Source organism: Chroicocephalus ridibundus, chromosome 2, assembly GCF_963924245.1.
Source record: "Chroicocephalus ridibundus chromosome 2, bChrRid1.1, whole genome shotgun sequence".
NCBI classification, from domain to species: Eukaryota; Metazoa; Chordata; class Aves; order Charadriiformes; family Laridae; genus Chroicocephalus; species Chroicocephalus ridibundus.
The window spans coordinates 132290134-132306776 of NC_086285.1; the positions used below are offsets into that span (position 1 = coordinate 132290134).

At 41.1% G+C, this 16643-nt stretch overlaps 1 protein-coding gene across 1 annotated transcript in view; it reads left to right on the forward strand.

Moving 5' to 3' along the window:
- Positions 1-443: 443 nt before the first annotated feature.
- C2H8orf34 (chromosome 2 C8orf34 homolog) overlaps positions 444-16643 on the forward strand; it is a 167742-nt gene continuing 151542 nt past the window's right edge. Inside the window, exon 1 of the mRNA XM_063327018.1 lies at positions 444-998. Coding sequence (XP_063183088.1) covers positions 930-998 — 69 coding nt within the window. The 5' untranslated portion in view covers positions 444-929. The remainder of the gene's footprint in view (positions 999-16643) is intronic.

The following is a 16643-nucleotide window of genomic DNA, read 5'->3' on the forward strand; positions in this document are numbered from 1 at the left end:
TTAAGATGCTCGGTGTCGCTAATTGGGAATTTCATCAGTATCATACAAAAGCCAGCATTGTAAGTAGCAGATCCTCTACTGTAGTCCCTGCACCCCCACTCCCTGCTCTCGGAGAGACTCGTTTCACTCCCATCGCGACCCTCGACCAGGTGAAGTTTGCGAGCGCCGGCCAGGCCCCTCACGGCGGGCGGCCCCGCGGGGGGCTCCCGGCAGCGGGGAGCGAAGCCGGGCCGGGGTCCCTGGCAAAACGCGGGCGGGCAGCGGCCCCGGAGAGCGGGAACTCGGCTCCGCCGGGGGAGAAGCCCGTCCCCGGGAGGGCACGGGAGTGGCGGAGGGAAGGCAGCAGAGCAGCCCCCGCCTCCCCGCCCGCTCTCCTCCCCCTCTCCCTCGCTCCCGCCTTTTGTGCGCCGGAGCCCGGGCGTTAACGGGCGCCAACGGCCGCGGCGCTGACAGGAGCCCCCGGCCATTGGCTTCGGTGAGCGGCGCTGTGGCGAGGGCGGCAGCTCCAGCCGCGGCTGTTCCCGTAACCAAGGCGCTGCCTGACACACACAGACACGCACACACACACAGACAGACAGACCGAGCGCGGCCTCGGGGGCCGCCTTTACAGCTCTTCTCCCTGTACCATGCTCCGCTCCCGGCAGCGCCCGCCCCCTGCTCCCTGAGGGGAGAACAGCCCGCTGCCGCCCCGCCACCAGTCGAGCGGGCGACTGGCGCCCGGCTACCCGCCCCCCTTCCCTACCCCGGCTACCTGAGTTAGCTCCGTCCCGGGGACTTCGGGCTGCCGCCCCTTCGCAGCGCCTCTCCCAGCTCCCGCTGTGGCAGCGCTTGGGCGGCGGGGGAGTGAGCCGCCAGCAGCCGGAGGGACTGCAGCCGCCGCCGCCGCCGCCGGGGGAGAGCAGCTCCAGCCCCCGCCTCCGGAGCTCTTCATGGCGTCTCACCAGCAGACCAGGATCCAAGCCTACCTGGAGAAGAATAAGATCGGTCCCCTCTTCGAGGTAAGGTGCGCTCTTGCCGGCCGGCTCCTCCGCGGTGGGTGCCCCCGCCATGGCCGCGGCTCTCCCCGCGGCACAGGTGAGCGCAGCGGGGAGCGAGGAGGAGTTTGAGGCGCCGCTTCAGGGTCTGCCCGGCCGGGGAAGGAGAGGGCAGCGCCGGCACCCCCTGGCACCGCACCACGCGTGTGCCCTCGCGTCCCTCCTCCACGCCCCTACGAGTGTCGGAGCTCCGCTCAGCCCTCCCTTCCCGGCCATCCCGCGGATGCGCCCCGCTTCTTCCCCCACGGAGTCACCGCCCTCTGCTTCACAGGTGCCCCGTCGGCCTCCCACCCGCCGCCCCGGGCCCTGGAATCGGCCCCGCGGGGCTGCCCGCCTCGCCTCGGCAGCCGCGGAGCCGCTGGGTGGTGGTGGGACGGCGGCCCGGTCCCGCACGGCCCCGGGGCGCTGGTCCCTCCGTGAGCAGCTGGCGAGAAGGGGAGAGGTGGATGGATGCCACCCCACCGGGAAACCCGCCCTTGGGACCCGGCACTCGGGAGGAAATCTGCCCTGGGAAAAGTCCCTGTCGATGGCATTTTCCGAAATTTTTATCTGTAGTCATATACTTGGGAACTCTGTTTTTGCTTTACATTTTCCTTGGTCTTAAAAAGATGCACTTGGTTGGATTTGTAAATGCACAGATGTGCATATTTTACTATTTCTGTGCATAAGCTATGAATACTTCGAATTTAAAAGGGTACTAGAGCAATCGTGATTATTACCATTTTATCATCCTGTTTCTCATACAGTTTTTACATCTAAATGCACATATATTATACTCTGACAGTATTATCCCAAGACACAAGTCTCCTTTTTCAGTATTTAACTTGTTCTCAATCAAGCTTCCTACGTATGAAGTCTCTTTTATTCTGGTGTAGTGTATGTTTTGGGTAGCATTTGCCAACCCTCATAAGAAAGGTTCAAATTTTGTTAGAAAATTGTTCGCTAAGAGTCATTTTTTATATTTTGCATGGACTAAGGCAGGTTATGTTGGCCGAGCGTCAGAGGTGTTAGATATGTTCATTTTGCAATAAATAAAACCCCATTTGATGGAACGGTAACTGGTCACTAGGGAACAGCAGGTGATTTTTCTACTTCTAGAATTCATAGAAACGGAAACATTTGTGCGGTTCAATTTCTGAATAAAAGACTGTTTAATCAACACAGTTGCCAGAGCTATATACGTAACTGACTCCTGTATATTTCAATTAAGTGCCTTGGGGTTGTTGAGGAGTTAGGCCCTTGATGGCTGTCATTTTCTTCTAAATTTTCTTAACCCGTTGCTTTACACATTAAAATTCAAACAAGCTATTTGATGTTACTGTTCTGAGTCACTGTATTTTAACCTAGTTTCTCAGTAGAGAATTCTTCTAGTTTCTCAGGTGCTCATGTCTACTGTTCAAATAGTAGGATGCTTCAGTTATCAATAGCGGAGGAAAAAGTGAAGAAGTTGTATTTGTTACAGTGTTTCACGTGTCACTAAATATTTCACTAATCACTACGATGTATGAATTTCATTGTGGTAGAAGGAATCTGTGGAAGGCTCTTCGCATAACCTTGCAGGCTGTCTACAAGTTGTTAGTGCATTCCTGTACACCAGGAAGAGATTTTTGTGTGAAATCCACTTAGACCTGAATACTGGGGAGTGGATTTAACATATAGGGCTGTAGCATTCATGTAGCTGTTTAAAGTTATTTTAATCCATAACACTGGGAGGAAGAGGATCATAATTCTTATCTCCTCAACTTCCTGATTAGCCATTTAAAACCTACTTATATATTTCATTTTGGTGATGTATTTTTTGTTCTCAACAGTTTTTTGATGATCTACAACCTGAGCTTGATCTTGTAGTCCTTAGTAAGGGGAAGACGTAGTTGAAGTTGTCAGGAATTGATCAAAGGCTATGCATAGGGTGAAGTTTATGCTCTATACTAGTATTCCTATTATGTATGCATTGTGGTGTATCAAGAATACCATGTGTTCACAGTCAGATATATTCACTAATGCATCAGTTTTTCATGTCTGTAAGAGTTCTGACACATTGAGAAGACAGACCTGTGCTTCGCCTTTCATTCAGGAACAGCTAGTGTTTTCTTACACCACTTCAGGTTTTGATGCTAATTAATCACCACTTGTCATGGATGACAGCCATCTTTTTTTTTGCAGTGAGTACTAATTTTCTAATACCAGGTAGGAACAGAGCAGGCTTGGATTCGATTTTCTGCAGTGTTATTTGCTGAGCAGGTTGTGACTATAATTGCTTAATATATGCTTCAAGCCAACATTTTAAGGAGTGCATAAAATAATGTTGGGTAATTGAGGGCAGTCACAGGAAAGAAGGAAGTGGAGAAAGGACGTGCAGGCTTTCTGAGATGAAGGCAGGGATGGTGATGCCTAAACAGATCGTATTGCATACTTCCATAATGAATGATTAGTGATCAGGAGGACTGTACACCATAAACCTCAGACCATTACACAGGCACAGTTAGCTGGTGGCTGGAACACTTGGAGGTTTCCTGATGATGAAGTACAATTCCCCTGTGTTAGTCAAGAGCAGTAGATGCTGTTAGTTGCTAGTTGGTCATTCTGTTCCAGTTGCTTGCAGTTATCCCGGTAGTGTCTCTTTTCTCCATTCTGTCCTGTATTTGGTGGCCTTCTGTTACCGTGGTTAGGGCTTTTTGTACTTCATTAACCAGCAGTATCTACTTAAGAACATCTGTTCTTTTGGACTTATCTTTTTTTTTTTTTTTTTTTTTTCCTTCAGCACATGCTGCATATGCAGATCATTTTTCTTTCTTTGGTGAAGTTTTGTATGGTTTGACACTTGAATTATCTTTCTAATCTGTGTAAAAGAGAAGTCTTCTCACTTCAAGAGAAGTGCTGGGTGTGAGATGCAGGAAGACTGTAGGCCCTCTCTTGGTTAAAAAGTTGTTTCCATCTCTATAACAAAAGGTAAGAGTAACCTATTGGAGAAAGAATTATTGAGTTTAGGCTGACTCAGCAGGCATCAGTCTTCTACTGACTACCAGTACCTGTGAACGGTTAGTAGGAAGTCCTGTCCACTCAGCTATGAATGGTAACACATGGATTCACTTGATTCCAAACATTTTTACTAGTTAAATTCTTATTTATAGTTTAGAGGTGGGAAGGAAAGTGGGTGGGGATTAGTGTATACATCTGAGACTTTGTCAATTTTGAGACTTAAGACAGATTGCAAAACAAGTTCGATACTTCAGCCCTGTTTCCCCCTGTTCAATGTAGGTCTTCAAATCATGGTTTCTCAAAACTGTTACTTTTCTGCCTTTTCATCTGACAGATGCCTAAGGTTTTTGCAGGTAAAATTCCTGTGAACCTGTAGGTCAACTTCTAAATGCCCCAGGTCATGCAGGTGTTGTTAGTGCTGACTGTAAGGTCTTAAGTCAGGTTTTCAGGTTTCATGAGCTGACTTATCTGTGTAGGTTTTGTGTGTTGTGGCTTTTGTTTTTGGTTTGTTTTTTTTTCTTTCTTTCACTTTTGAAAGCTTAGACATCTTTCTTTAAAAGATTATTGGCATCTGAGAATACTGTGGTAAGACATCTAGTTTCGATTTGAGGAATGCCCTTTAGAAACGCCTCTCTTCTGGGATTTTTATGGTAACACGTAACATAGCACTACCTGATTTTTTTTTAGATTTTTTTTTTTTTTACATTTAACTTGGAATGTAACAAGAATTCTAAATATGAATTATTTCTGTGATGAAGCTTCACTGTTGTTTTTTACCATCTTTCTAAAATGTGAACAGGAGGTGTGTGCCTAAAATTGGCTGGGACATAGTATTCAGAATCAGCACCCACTCATTTCTGTCTGAGTGAAGTATTGACCCACTTTGCGTTTCAAGCATCCAATCCAACAAATTCTTTTTGTGCGCTAATAATCTCAATGAATAATCCTGCTGCCTGTGAGTATCCATACATCTAGACTTCTGTATGACTATGTATCTCCTCAGCATCCAGTCGTGTTGTCATTTGGGCAACCTGACAGTTCTGTGAATTTGAAAGCTGGATCAGCACTCTTAAGAACAGATTGCAATAAATCTTGAAGAGCTCTGAGATAAATTTAGTGTTTTGGAATTTTCTTATTTATAGAACTGCAGCTAAAAAGCATCCGGCAGGTACATTGTTGTTATGCAAACCAGAAGACTGTAATTTCTTTGAGTTATAAAAAGCCAAAATAACTCTTCTCAAAATAAAAATACCAAATCCCTGGTTACCTAAGAGTTTTTCTCAAAGTAATGTGGGTTTAGAGCTATAATTCTTATTTTGAGCAACATAAAGGCTGTGTTCATATTACCACACTTACCTTGTTTTGTTTTATCAGACAAAATTTCTGAAGCAAATATAATAGGAAACTTGCTTTTTATTTTAATTGATGGTAGGTTGTATTTTTTTTTCCTAAATGGGATGGCATTATTAATGTATATTATGCACTGGCTTCCATTATTTAGTTTAAAGAAAACAACTATACTTCTGACTTAAACCTTAACACATCCTAATGTACCTGTTTGGTGACTAACAGTATTTCTAGTGCACCTTGTGACTGAGTTAGTTGAAGTTTGGGAATGAATTTTGGAGCTTGGACTGTCTTCTGAAGCAACGTTTGCCCTTAATTCTTAAAATACACAAATGTAGACACAGTCAACTTGAGTGTCTCATTTACCAGTTTAAGATTGCTCACAGTATCAAATTATGTTTCAAGCTGCAATGTCTGCAATGTGAATGATAGGGATGGTCTCAAAGAATTGTTTTCTTTTGAGCTTGCTCAAGTAATCTTTTGTTTTATTTTGGTATTATGCTTAATTGGTTAGATTCTGTTGCTAGCATGAAAGGGTCTTTATTCTGGATTATGTGAATTTGCATAGAGAAACATTTCATTTCAGGCAGATAGATGGAGCCTTTGGAAGACCAAGTTTTTCAGTACTTGGACATCATGAGCATCATTTTAGGTACTAACTGATTACCCAGTGACATTGTTTCAGCCTGACAGTCCTTTTTTCAGAGCAGCCAATATTAGCTGTTTTTCAAAGGATGTCTGGAAACCAGCAGTGATCTGGAAATGCCGCAGTGTTACACAGTGGGGGGTAGGGAATCATATATAAACTCTAATTTTTTTTGTTGCCTGCTACAGTAGGACTTTGTGGTAGCCTTGATGTGCACTGAAGTAAAAGACCTACTTGAGGGGAATGAAAATCAAATGGAAGAAAGTGGTGCAGAGATGTCCTTTGCTTTTCGGAGAATTCACTGTGCATTCTGATAGTTGCGTTGGTAAAGTTGTCTTTGAGGGAAAACAAGTGAAAAATACTAATTAAAACTATAGACAGGCCCTTTTCCATTAACAAACAGTTCCATAAGTAATGTCTTTATGCTTTTTGCTTGGGTTTTGCGGTGACCAACAGCATGCAAAAGTTGTCAGAAATTTCTCTGTGGGTGAGGCGTTCCTAATTCTTCTCTCCTGTGGAATCTGGGTTTAAGAAAAGATGTTGTTTCTGAATGAGGAAAATCACATATTTTGGTCTTGATACCTGACTAGTTAATCTCTCAGCATTTGAAAGAACTTGAATTTTTGTGATGTCTACTCTTCTGCGAATTTGTCTGAAATTAGTCAAAGGTTTAAAAAAATATTGGAAAGAGACAGTGAAAGAGATCACAGATACAGGTATGCATTTGTGTGGTCACAAACATAGATGATAATCACATAAACCTTGTTTCCATAGTGGCAAAAACATTACTTTCCTGAAAGGAAAATGTGAGCTTCAGTGATTGCTATTTTTTAAAAAAAAATTCCTTCTGGGCACAAGACACACAAAGTTACATTCTTTGTCTAATAGTAATAATTAAATTTGAAGAACTGTATCTAAAGTACAAAATGCTAAAATGAAAGAATCATAACTTCCTTTTGCTACATTAACTTTTAATGGTTTTAAACTCTCAAAATTACAATTACTTTGTTTCTTGAGAAGGGGAGCAGAATGCGTAACTAGCTTGCTATTAAAAAATAGTTGGGAAAATGAGAGGTAGCTCTCAATTGCGTTGCTCTCACCATCATGTACCAGCAGAGCCTGGCTGCTCAATGCTAAGGTCTAGAGCTAGCAGATGTTCCTGTTTAAAATAAAATGAAATGCCATGAGTCTAGTGTCTTTGCTCTAGGACATGCAGTGGGACAATGACAATTTTGAATTTTTGTCTGGCAGCCTCTGTACTAATGAATCAGTCTGGATCAAAATAAGCCATGCTTTTTTTTTTTCTTTGTGTTTTATCACATTATGAAGTCTCTTCCAAGTTTTGGATGATATTTAATGCATGCTGTTAATTAAACTTGAAGTAAGCTCTTCAACTGTTTTGTTTCTTTTGATTAATCCAAATCTTTTGGTACAAAGGACAAATGTAAATGTCAAATATGAAATAAAAAATGTTAATGGCTTTAACTCAGTCTTTAATTTTTTCTGATGTGTTTTTTGCTGTTACTGATTTACACTTTTCCAGGTGAGCTAGATGCTATCTGTACCCCAGAGTCAGCACAGTCTCAGCCTTCTGGTTGTTTTAGAGCTTCTGAGAGGGAAGGGGGCAGCTAATGCCTTAACCGGCATTTCTGCCATGTGTGATGTGCTTCGTTACTGTTCTGGAGCAAGCGGGTTTCTTAGTTAGCTTCTTTATCTTGACTAAAAAGACACACTTAAAAAGACATCTGTTATTAGTGCTTGCTTCTTTTAAAAGTGTTACTTAGTAATCAGAAGCATTAAAAAATTGAGTTAGAAACATAATATTTAAGAGCATTTTAACATCATGTTCTTTTACAGTTTGCCTCTAATTTTGAAGGTCTAATAAATACTCTTTCCCTTTTTTCAACATCTTTTCTTCCCACTTGGTACTGTCCATTTTCTGTCTTGTTTATGTAAATGAAGAGATGGGGACTGATAATGTCTCATTTTCATTTGTCTAGTGATTAAATTTTTTTTTGTATGGTGATTTTTTTTTTTTTTTTTTTTTTTTTTTTTTGGAAAGACATGTGTGCTTTTGTATGAGTGAGGGGTAATGGCGATACTTTGTTACCTCTGGACTCAAGGGTTGGCGTCAGGTATTTTTGTGTTCACCAACTTTTGGAACAAAGACTATCCAAACCCTTTATTGTCTGTAATATCCAGATAAAAATGAGGTGTTATCGACTGTATTCTGTATTATCGCTCCTTGCAGAGATGCACGCTTTCTTATTCTCCTAGCTGTGAAGTATGAGAGAGGGATATCTTCTGTCTTAAGAGAAGATGCTTCTCTACCTGAAACCATAAGAAACAGTTAAAAACCAGCTTGAAAGCAGAATCATTTTCAAATAGAATTGTTAGGAAACTGTTGGCGTCCTGAGTAAGGCAGAGTGCTGTTTCAGATATTACTGAAGGTGATGAAAAGCAGCACTCATTTGATAGAATGAACAAGAATTCATGAATTTAATTCCAGGATGTAGGAAAAGAGGATGATCGCTTGAAATGTGCACCTATGCCTTTGCCAGGACAACCCAATATGCATATTTGCTTTCAGTATAGAGGTTAATATCCTTTTAAAGAGCTTGCAACAGGCATATTTTTAATGGCCTCAACTTTTATGTCAGCTACCATATGCCATGATGTGTTAATTTCTCCTTTGGCTACTCAGTTTCACTGAATACCTATTTTCAGTTCCATCCAAAAGTGTTCAGGCAGAGTCATTAAGCTGAAGTTATGATGCCCCCTTTGGTTTTACTCTTCTGTTGTTTTGGACAGTTTTCTTTCCCTATTCACATAAAATTCAAGTGTCATCTTTGCATTAAACATAGAATTTCCAGTGCAACACCTCAGTTTTGAACATAACTTTACACCATGAAGAAATGTGTTACAATTATGGGAAATGCATGTTACAAAATGAAGAATGTATGTGAACTCGCTCACCCATGATAAGTAGAAGGCTATTTTACATTAGCCACTTATAAAATTTCTGTCCATATGGAGAGTGGAAATTGTTACTTCTTGTGTATTTACATGAAGCATTCTTTCTCTCTCCTCATTTTGCCAGCTCCCTGCAATATTCAATGAGTAAAATAACTCTATTCATGCACCAAATTTCTCTATAGTGGCTGGGACAATATGCTTATCAAGCTCTTTTGTTGGCTTCTGGAGGAGCTGTTTTCTGGGGCAGGAATCATGAGAGTTTGGGTCTTTCAGCTGTGTTGGAGCCTTTTTAATTGAATCATTCCTTCTCTCGTAGATTGTTTTACTCCAGACTCTCTGGTGATTTAGTACTCAGAATTGCAGGCTGTGAGGCTGATCTAATAGCCAGTTGCTGCAGGTCCTGTTCATCTTCATTGCTGGCTGCCCATTCCTGCTGTTCTTTTTCCAGAGCTGGCAGTTGTCTCATGCTACAGCTACACAGTTTGGGAAGATGAAATAGAAGAAAAAGAAGTCTGAAAAGAGGTGAAAAGTACTCATTTGGTTTAGTTCGGTGGGTCACCATGTGGTCTATGAGAAGCACGGCATTGACTCAGGAGAGAAAATGTAGGTGGCGGCGGGTGAGGGGAAGGAGAGGAGCACAGCTGCCTTTTTCTCCAGCAGCAAGCTGCTAGACGGGCATTAAGTGATCTCCAGATCACTCCTTGAGTTCTAACTAACTGCTCAGTCCTGTATATGAGGAGCTTTTGTGCTTAAGCTACCTTCGTATGAATCTTGGCTTTTAAAGGTGCAATTCCCCTTAGGTCAGGAGAATGTCCTGGAGCCCAGCCCAGTCCCTTCTGTGAAGGAACAGAAGAGGGAGTTGAATAATTAGGGAGGATGGCCTAATGAATTAGGAGGAAACGAACCATATGAAGACACTGAGCATGAAAGTGAGAGTGGATGGGAAGTGGAAGGGGATGGGATGACAAAGATTAATGCTGCATTGCCAACGCATTTTTTTTGTCTTCTATTTTTTATTTTTATTATCATCTCAGTCCCTATAGTCAAATGGTTACCTGGGATCTGTACTTTCTTTTTTTAAAGAAAGGTTCTAGTGCTTGTGGTTGCTGAGAATAAGACTGAAGAGTGAGAAATGCAGAGCAAATACAAGAAAATGTAACTTCTTATCATCTAAAGAAATGTGCATGTTTTGCAGTGTCTGACTCATACTTCTAGTACTTGATCTTGGCAATACTGCTTGGGTATAGATTTGACAGGGAGTTAAAAGTGTCCTTAGCACTACTATTAACGCTGGCTGCTGTGCCCAAAACTTCTTCATCAAGATTGCGTTATGCTCCAATTTGATAGGCATTGCATCTCTGCTGAGATTTGTTTGAGTGGAGAGGTAAACCAATGATTGTGAAGGATTCCTCTGATCAGTTATCTATCACAAAGAAAGGAATTCTGAATGATAACTTAAGATCCGTGGTTTTTTTGGTGCACTAATGCAGAAGAGCTGCTCTGTATTGTTGATAGCAGAATTCACTCTAGAAGCCTAAATAAGTGGAAGCTGTCTCTTCTGGAGACCTGGGAGATGGTTCACAGAACTCAAAAGGAAGGGTAGTTTCATCTGTAGATGACCTTAGAGAACCTGTGGAAGGGATTATGTATAGGGCAGTTAGGAAGAAAAAAATGTTATGAGGCAGATTCTGGAATAGTTTTGTAGAGATGGAGTAGGGGGCGCAAGTGTGAGTAAGGCTATAGTTTCATTTGAAAGAGAAGAAAAAGGAGAGATATGATTACTGGATTTCTGTGACTGGCTTTACTGGGGTTTCTCAGACTGAAATACGTGTGTGCATGTGCACGCACTATGCAGTGCATGTAGGCACTCTGAAGCATTGGAACACACCTGAGGATCCCATGTGCGCTGGACAAAGATCCTGCATAAACATGGTAGGTGCTGTATGTTCCCGTTCAGACACATTGTATTAACTGTACATGTCCAGGCCAGTTAGGCATTACACCCAATGTGACCTGGGTATTTATCTTCCTGAGCATTCTGAAGAGTCTTGTCCTTCCTGCCTAATCAGGATAAAGCAGAGATGTCCAGGGAAACACAAGCTGAGGACAAACCCAAGGTCTGCAGGTGCAGAAACTCCTCTGTGTGTGGCATCATGAAACACCACCCATAATTGTGCTGAGGATGAACTCTGCACAGCACTAACCTTGGAGAGCTGGCAGGCTCCTTTTAAGACACATACTTTTGCATCATATAGAGCCCTCAGGAAAAAAAAAAAGGTATTTCAGAGCTCCTCCTGAGTGTGCCCTCATTCAGAGTAACGTCCGCGGATAATAATGCCTGTACTCTGACACAAAGTGTAAGATAGTGAAGCTATTTGGAGACAAAGGCTTAATGCAGGTTTACCAATATGGAACAAAGAAGGGATACACAAAGAGAAGACTAAATTGCTAGAACAATAGATTTAATCTAGATTTTTTTTTCTTGGGAAGCAGGAATACCCAAAAGAAAAAGCAGGGGAAAAAAAGGAACAAAGGTAAATAAGAAATTCAAGAGAACTTATTTTATTCTGTGTAATAGAAAAAAGATTAGAAGAATGAAGTTGGCTAAAATTAAGATCCACTTAACGTTTACTTAAACACTGAAGAAAAACTTAAGAAGTCAGAAGAGGGAATAAAATATAGAGTAGTTCATAGAATCACAGAATGGTTCAGGTTGGAAGGGACCTTAAAGATCATCTAGTTCCAATCCCCCTGCCATGGGCAGGGACACTCCCACTAGATCAGGTTGCTCAGAGCCCCATCCAGCCTGGCCTTAAAAGCTTCCAGGGATGGGGCTTCCACCATCTCTCTGGGCAACCCGTTCCAGTGTCTCACCACCCTCATGGTGAAGAACTTCTTCCTAACATCCAATCTGAATCGTCCCATCTCTAGTTTTAATCCATTGCCTCTAGTCCTACCATTACCCGACATCCTAAAAAGTCCCTCACCGGCTTTCTTGTAGGCCCCCTTAAGATACTGGTAGGCCACTATAAGGTCTCCTCGGAGCCTTCTCTTCTCCAGGCTGAACAACCCTAACTCTCTCAGGCTGTCCTCATAGGAGAGGTGCTCCAGCCCTCTGGTCATCCTCATAGCCCTTCTCTGGACCCGCTCTAGTGGGTCCCTATCTTTCTTGTAGTAGGGGCTCCAGAATTGGACGCAGTACTCCAGGTGGGGTCTCATGAGAGTGGAGTAGAGGGGGAGAATCACCTCCCTCGTACCTAGTTAGGGTACCGAAATGATGGCCAGTTATCTGGCTACTGTTCATGCTTCTGCTGTCCCGCTGCATTATCGCATATTATTCTGTGCTTGTGTTTCTTTCCCCCCTTCCTTTGTCTGTCTTGTTTATCGGCACAGAGACTGCAAACCCCTCTGGCTCTTACAGTCTTCACATGGTTTAGGAGTTTTCACAGCAAGGCCCTGAGCTCATTATGGCCTTTCTGCTTCCTCTTCTTTCTTTGTGCTGCCTCAGTGCCTGGTAGCACTATTAATCCCATTAATTGGTGCAACACATTCAAAAAAAAAAAATTGATTTCTCCTCCCTTCTCCCCTGCTTAGTGTGGCAGTTCAGAGCATTGACAAGTCTCAAGGCTGCACTGCAGTCCGTGTGAGCACATTGTATTCCCACAGGGAGCCCTGCTGCAGTTGGTGAGGCCCTGATTTATAAGAGGAAGGCCTTCGCTCATAACCAGGCAGATTTAGTCTAAATTAATAGCAATCAAATCATCAGGAAGCTTTAATTGAGCAATCACTGTCAGGGTTGGGGAGTTACTTTGCTGTGTCAGAAACAAACAAAAACATATGCCAGTGATTTGCAGGCATTGTTTTCTAAATAAAAAGCGTTAGAAAATAAGATTAATAATGCTTTGGCTGTTATTAAACAGAGCTCTACAACCCAAAAACCTACCACATCTTCTAAAATTGCCCAGATCTCAGCTTCTAGAAATCAAGTGATTCTTATTTGCGTAAGCCATTGTAGTCTTGATGGTAAAGTGTCTGATGAGACATGATGGACCTAGCTACAGTTCTAGTAGCTACAGTTCTAGTAGCTACAGTTCAGTTAACTGTCCTTAAAAATTACCATTGCTACATATTTGAAGTTTTCAGTCATTAGTACAGTCTTTAAATATCTACTTAAGGCTCTAGCTTTCTCGTAAAATATACTCCTTTAGCCCTTTGAAAACCTAAGCCGGAGGACAGCTTGTGGATGTTGCAGGTCATGTCCCGGGTAGGTTAGTGAAGGCATGATGACTAGATCCATGGTGACAGTTTACACGGAGGAGATAGTAAAAGCGCAAATGACAGTGTTTTAGAAAGATACCGGTTTTGTCTATGTGTTACCTTGTTTGTGCTAGAAAGTGGTTTTAATAAGTTGATCCATATGAGGTAATTATTAGAACTTTTATTTTTTGATGACTTCTTTTAAAGCCATTTTTCCTGTTTTTTTTTCTCTTAGGGAAAAAAAAATTCTCTTTTCTCTCTATTCGTTACCTTATATTTTTGTTACACAGAGACCAATATTAATATTTTTTCTTATTTCATACTTATGCTTTGCATAATGTAAAAATGGCTTTAATATTGCCATCATATATGTAACTTAGCTAATCTATAACTTATAGAGTGGAAAGTGTATCCTGCTTATGTAAGCTGATATTTATTTAGCTGTCCCCATTATCTCAGACCTACTTTATTTGTGGGCATGATATGATAAGTGTCAGCCTTAAGCCTGTGCAACCAATGCATTTGTCCTCCCAGAGGCCAAACAGAACTGTCCAACATCCTCTCATTTCAGAGGCTTTTTTTCAGCTTGGTATTGACATAGTTCTCAGTTTTCAACTGCCTTTTAAAGCTAGCGTGAGGGAGGTTTTTCACATTACTTACTTAGGTGAGGATTCTGTAAGGTCTTGGGCATGCAAGTGACTTTTTGATGGAACAAAGAATGACTAATCCATGTGACAAAATATGAAGGTAAACTATATACATGCTTTAATTTTTTTCCCAGTAGCATCACATATGAATCTGCATTTGAATTAATCTCGTTTTCAGCCATAAGTGCTGGTATTAGGCTGAGAGGTACAAAAGAAAAAAGATCAAAAAATACGAGTAACAGTAGTTGGGTCACTTATACTTTACCTTAAGTCTTCATATATCATATTTTATGTTTGTCCTCAGCACACAAGGTAGGCTACCTTAAATTCCTTCATAATGACACATTGATGAGCAGATGTGAGTAGGTCTGAGAATGTAAAATTTACAGCCATCTTTTTTGGAAGATAAGGATTGTCAGCAATGTATAACTTAGGACTGGCTCTCTTCTTTTTTTATTCTTGTTGAAAAACACAGCTCCTTTAAACCTTTAAATTTGATAAATTGAAATGTTTTATTAAAGCAACCTGTAGTGCTTTTGTGATGAGTTGACTTTCAGATGGACTTCTTAATTTGGCTGAATTGCTTGATGGGAATTATATTTTGGAGCTCTCTTAAACTCCTACAAACTCTCTCCATGGCTTGACTATGCTGAGAACAAATTGATAAATCCTGTGTGGAAAACATAGGTGTTCAATATTAATTACACTAATTCTGTCTTCCCTCATCATGGTTCTTTTTCACATTGACCAGTAGTGATCACAAATACAGGCCATCCATATAAAATTTAATTACTACACAGGAATGCAAGAGTAGCATATGTAGTTTGGGTTTCTGTGTTGGTTTTTTTGTTGTTGTTGTTTTCCAGAGGTAATGTCAAAAAAAGTCCATTGCTGATGGATAAAAAGTGAGCGTTACTATTTGGGTAAGGCTAGATTATTGCTTTAGATTTGAAAAAGAAGCCCATGAGAATAGACCGTTACGCCTGCGGTGGTGTTTCTTTCTGGAGATGGACTATTAAGTCGAATGGCTCTTCTCAGAACCTTCAGAAGAGTGTTTGTCCAAATTTTTGGACTGGGAATAGGTGGACACTTATTCACTGGAAAAATATTCTTGTATCATTTGTGTTCAGCTGTAATTAAACTCCAGATATTTTGAGGCTTTTTCCAATTTTGCAAAATTTGAAGTAAATGGAAGGATTTGAATTTAACGTGTTGCAAATGGTAGCCCTTATAGCGCTAAAGTGCTTTAATGGGTTTTTCCATGACTACTTATATTTTTGTCTAATATTTAAACATATGAAAAATTTACCATAGTATCACACAAAATGGGATCTTGCCATTCTTGTAGTCCTTGTAATAATAGGTATCATTATAATAATCAAGAAGACTTTCTCATAGCATCTTTTTGCCCGACATTCAGTGGAACATTGAGTTTATTTCTTGTAGTTTTCCATGATATCAAAAGATTTTGTAAGCCTGACGTATATCAATAATATAATATATATGTATACATATTTGTGGGAAAAGGGAATGCTTTCTACGCCTCCCACCAGCTGGATGATTTCTGCATTTGATCCAGTACTTGAGCATTATTTTTATATTCTATACAAAAGTTGTTCAAATAACGACATTCAAGTTGAAAGTCAAGCTGAATAAGCATTACAGAATGTGTTTTTAAAGGTCTGTGTGATTACTGCAATATATATGAAAGTGAACTGCATTAAGTTTGTATGAGCAATTATAAACCTAACTTTCAAGTGATTGTGGTAGTGTTTGTTGTTTTTTTTTTACTTTGAAGCATACTTTTGTTTTAACATAGGAAATGAGATTTGAAAAACAAACATGAAATTTATCCAAAATCAAAAATGAAGAGGACAAAACCCAGTTATGTGCTGTTATAGCCCAGGGACAGATATAGCCCTAGCCTGTTAGTCTGAAGCATTGGTGCAGCTGTATAGTGCTGAGCGTTTAGAAATACACATTTGGCATTGGACCATCTCTTCTGTTAAACAAGTGCCTGGCTATAATTCATCATCTCTAATATCCATCACATATTGTCAACAAAGTTTGCTATTTTCCTGTGTAGAGTACATCAGACACACTGTTCTTTCCCTTTATCAGTCATCTTTTGTTGAGGAGAGTTGTTTTCTGGGGTGCTCTTTTCTGGGCATGGTTATAGGGCATCCAGCCTCCGAGGAGGAAGTGTCTTGTCTGAGGTAAGTTCTCCAGTGACTCCTCCCGTGCAGAAGTTATATGGGAATGCGTTCTACCTCATGGTGCCCCAGAGGCAGGGACACGCTTTGCAATATGCTGAGTCTGGAAGGCATGAGGGTAGGGTGAGAGGCTTCTCTGTGTTCTGATGGTGATTAGATCTCTCTCTGATCTATAACATCACCTATGTAAATGCAATTGTGCACTGCTTAAAAGCATTTTTTGGCTCTGTGATTCCAGTAGCCTAACCTGGCAAAAAATCGTTCAAGTAACAGTTCCACACAAGATGCTGAAACATAGGGAGTTGATGTTTGTATCTGGAAATAATTTGGTTAATGCTGGACTTTCCTGATAGAAGTGTTCAGATCTTATCTTTGACGTTCTGTCCTCCAGGATTAAAATAAAATACAGTATTTTTTTAAATGAACAAAGGTAAATATTAGATATCAGTGCTGTTCTTAATATGACTACTGAACTATGCCTGCCATTGCCTATCTTTTCATGCTTTTTAGGGAATATATTGGTGTCTTTTTTCCTGTGTATATT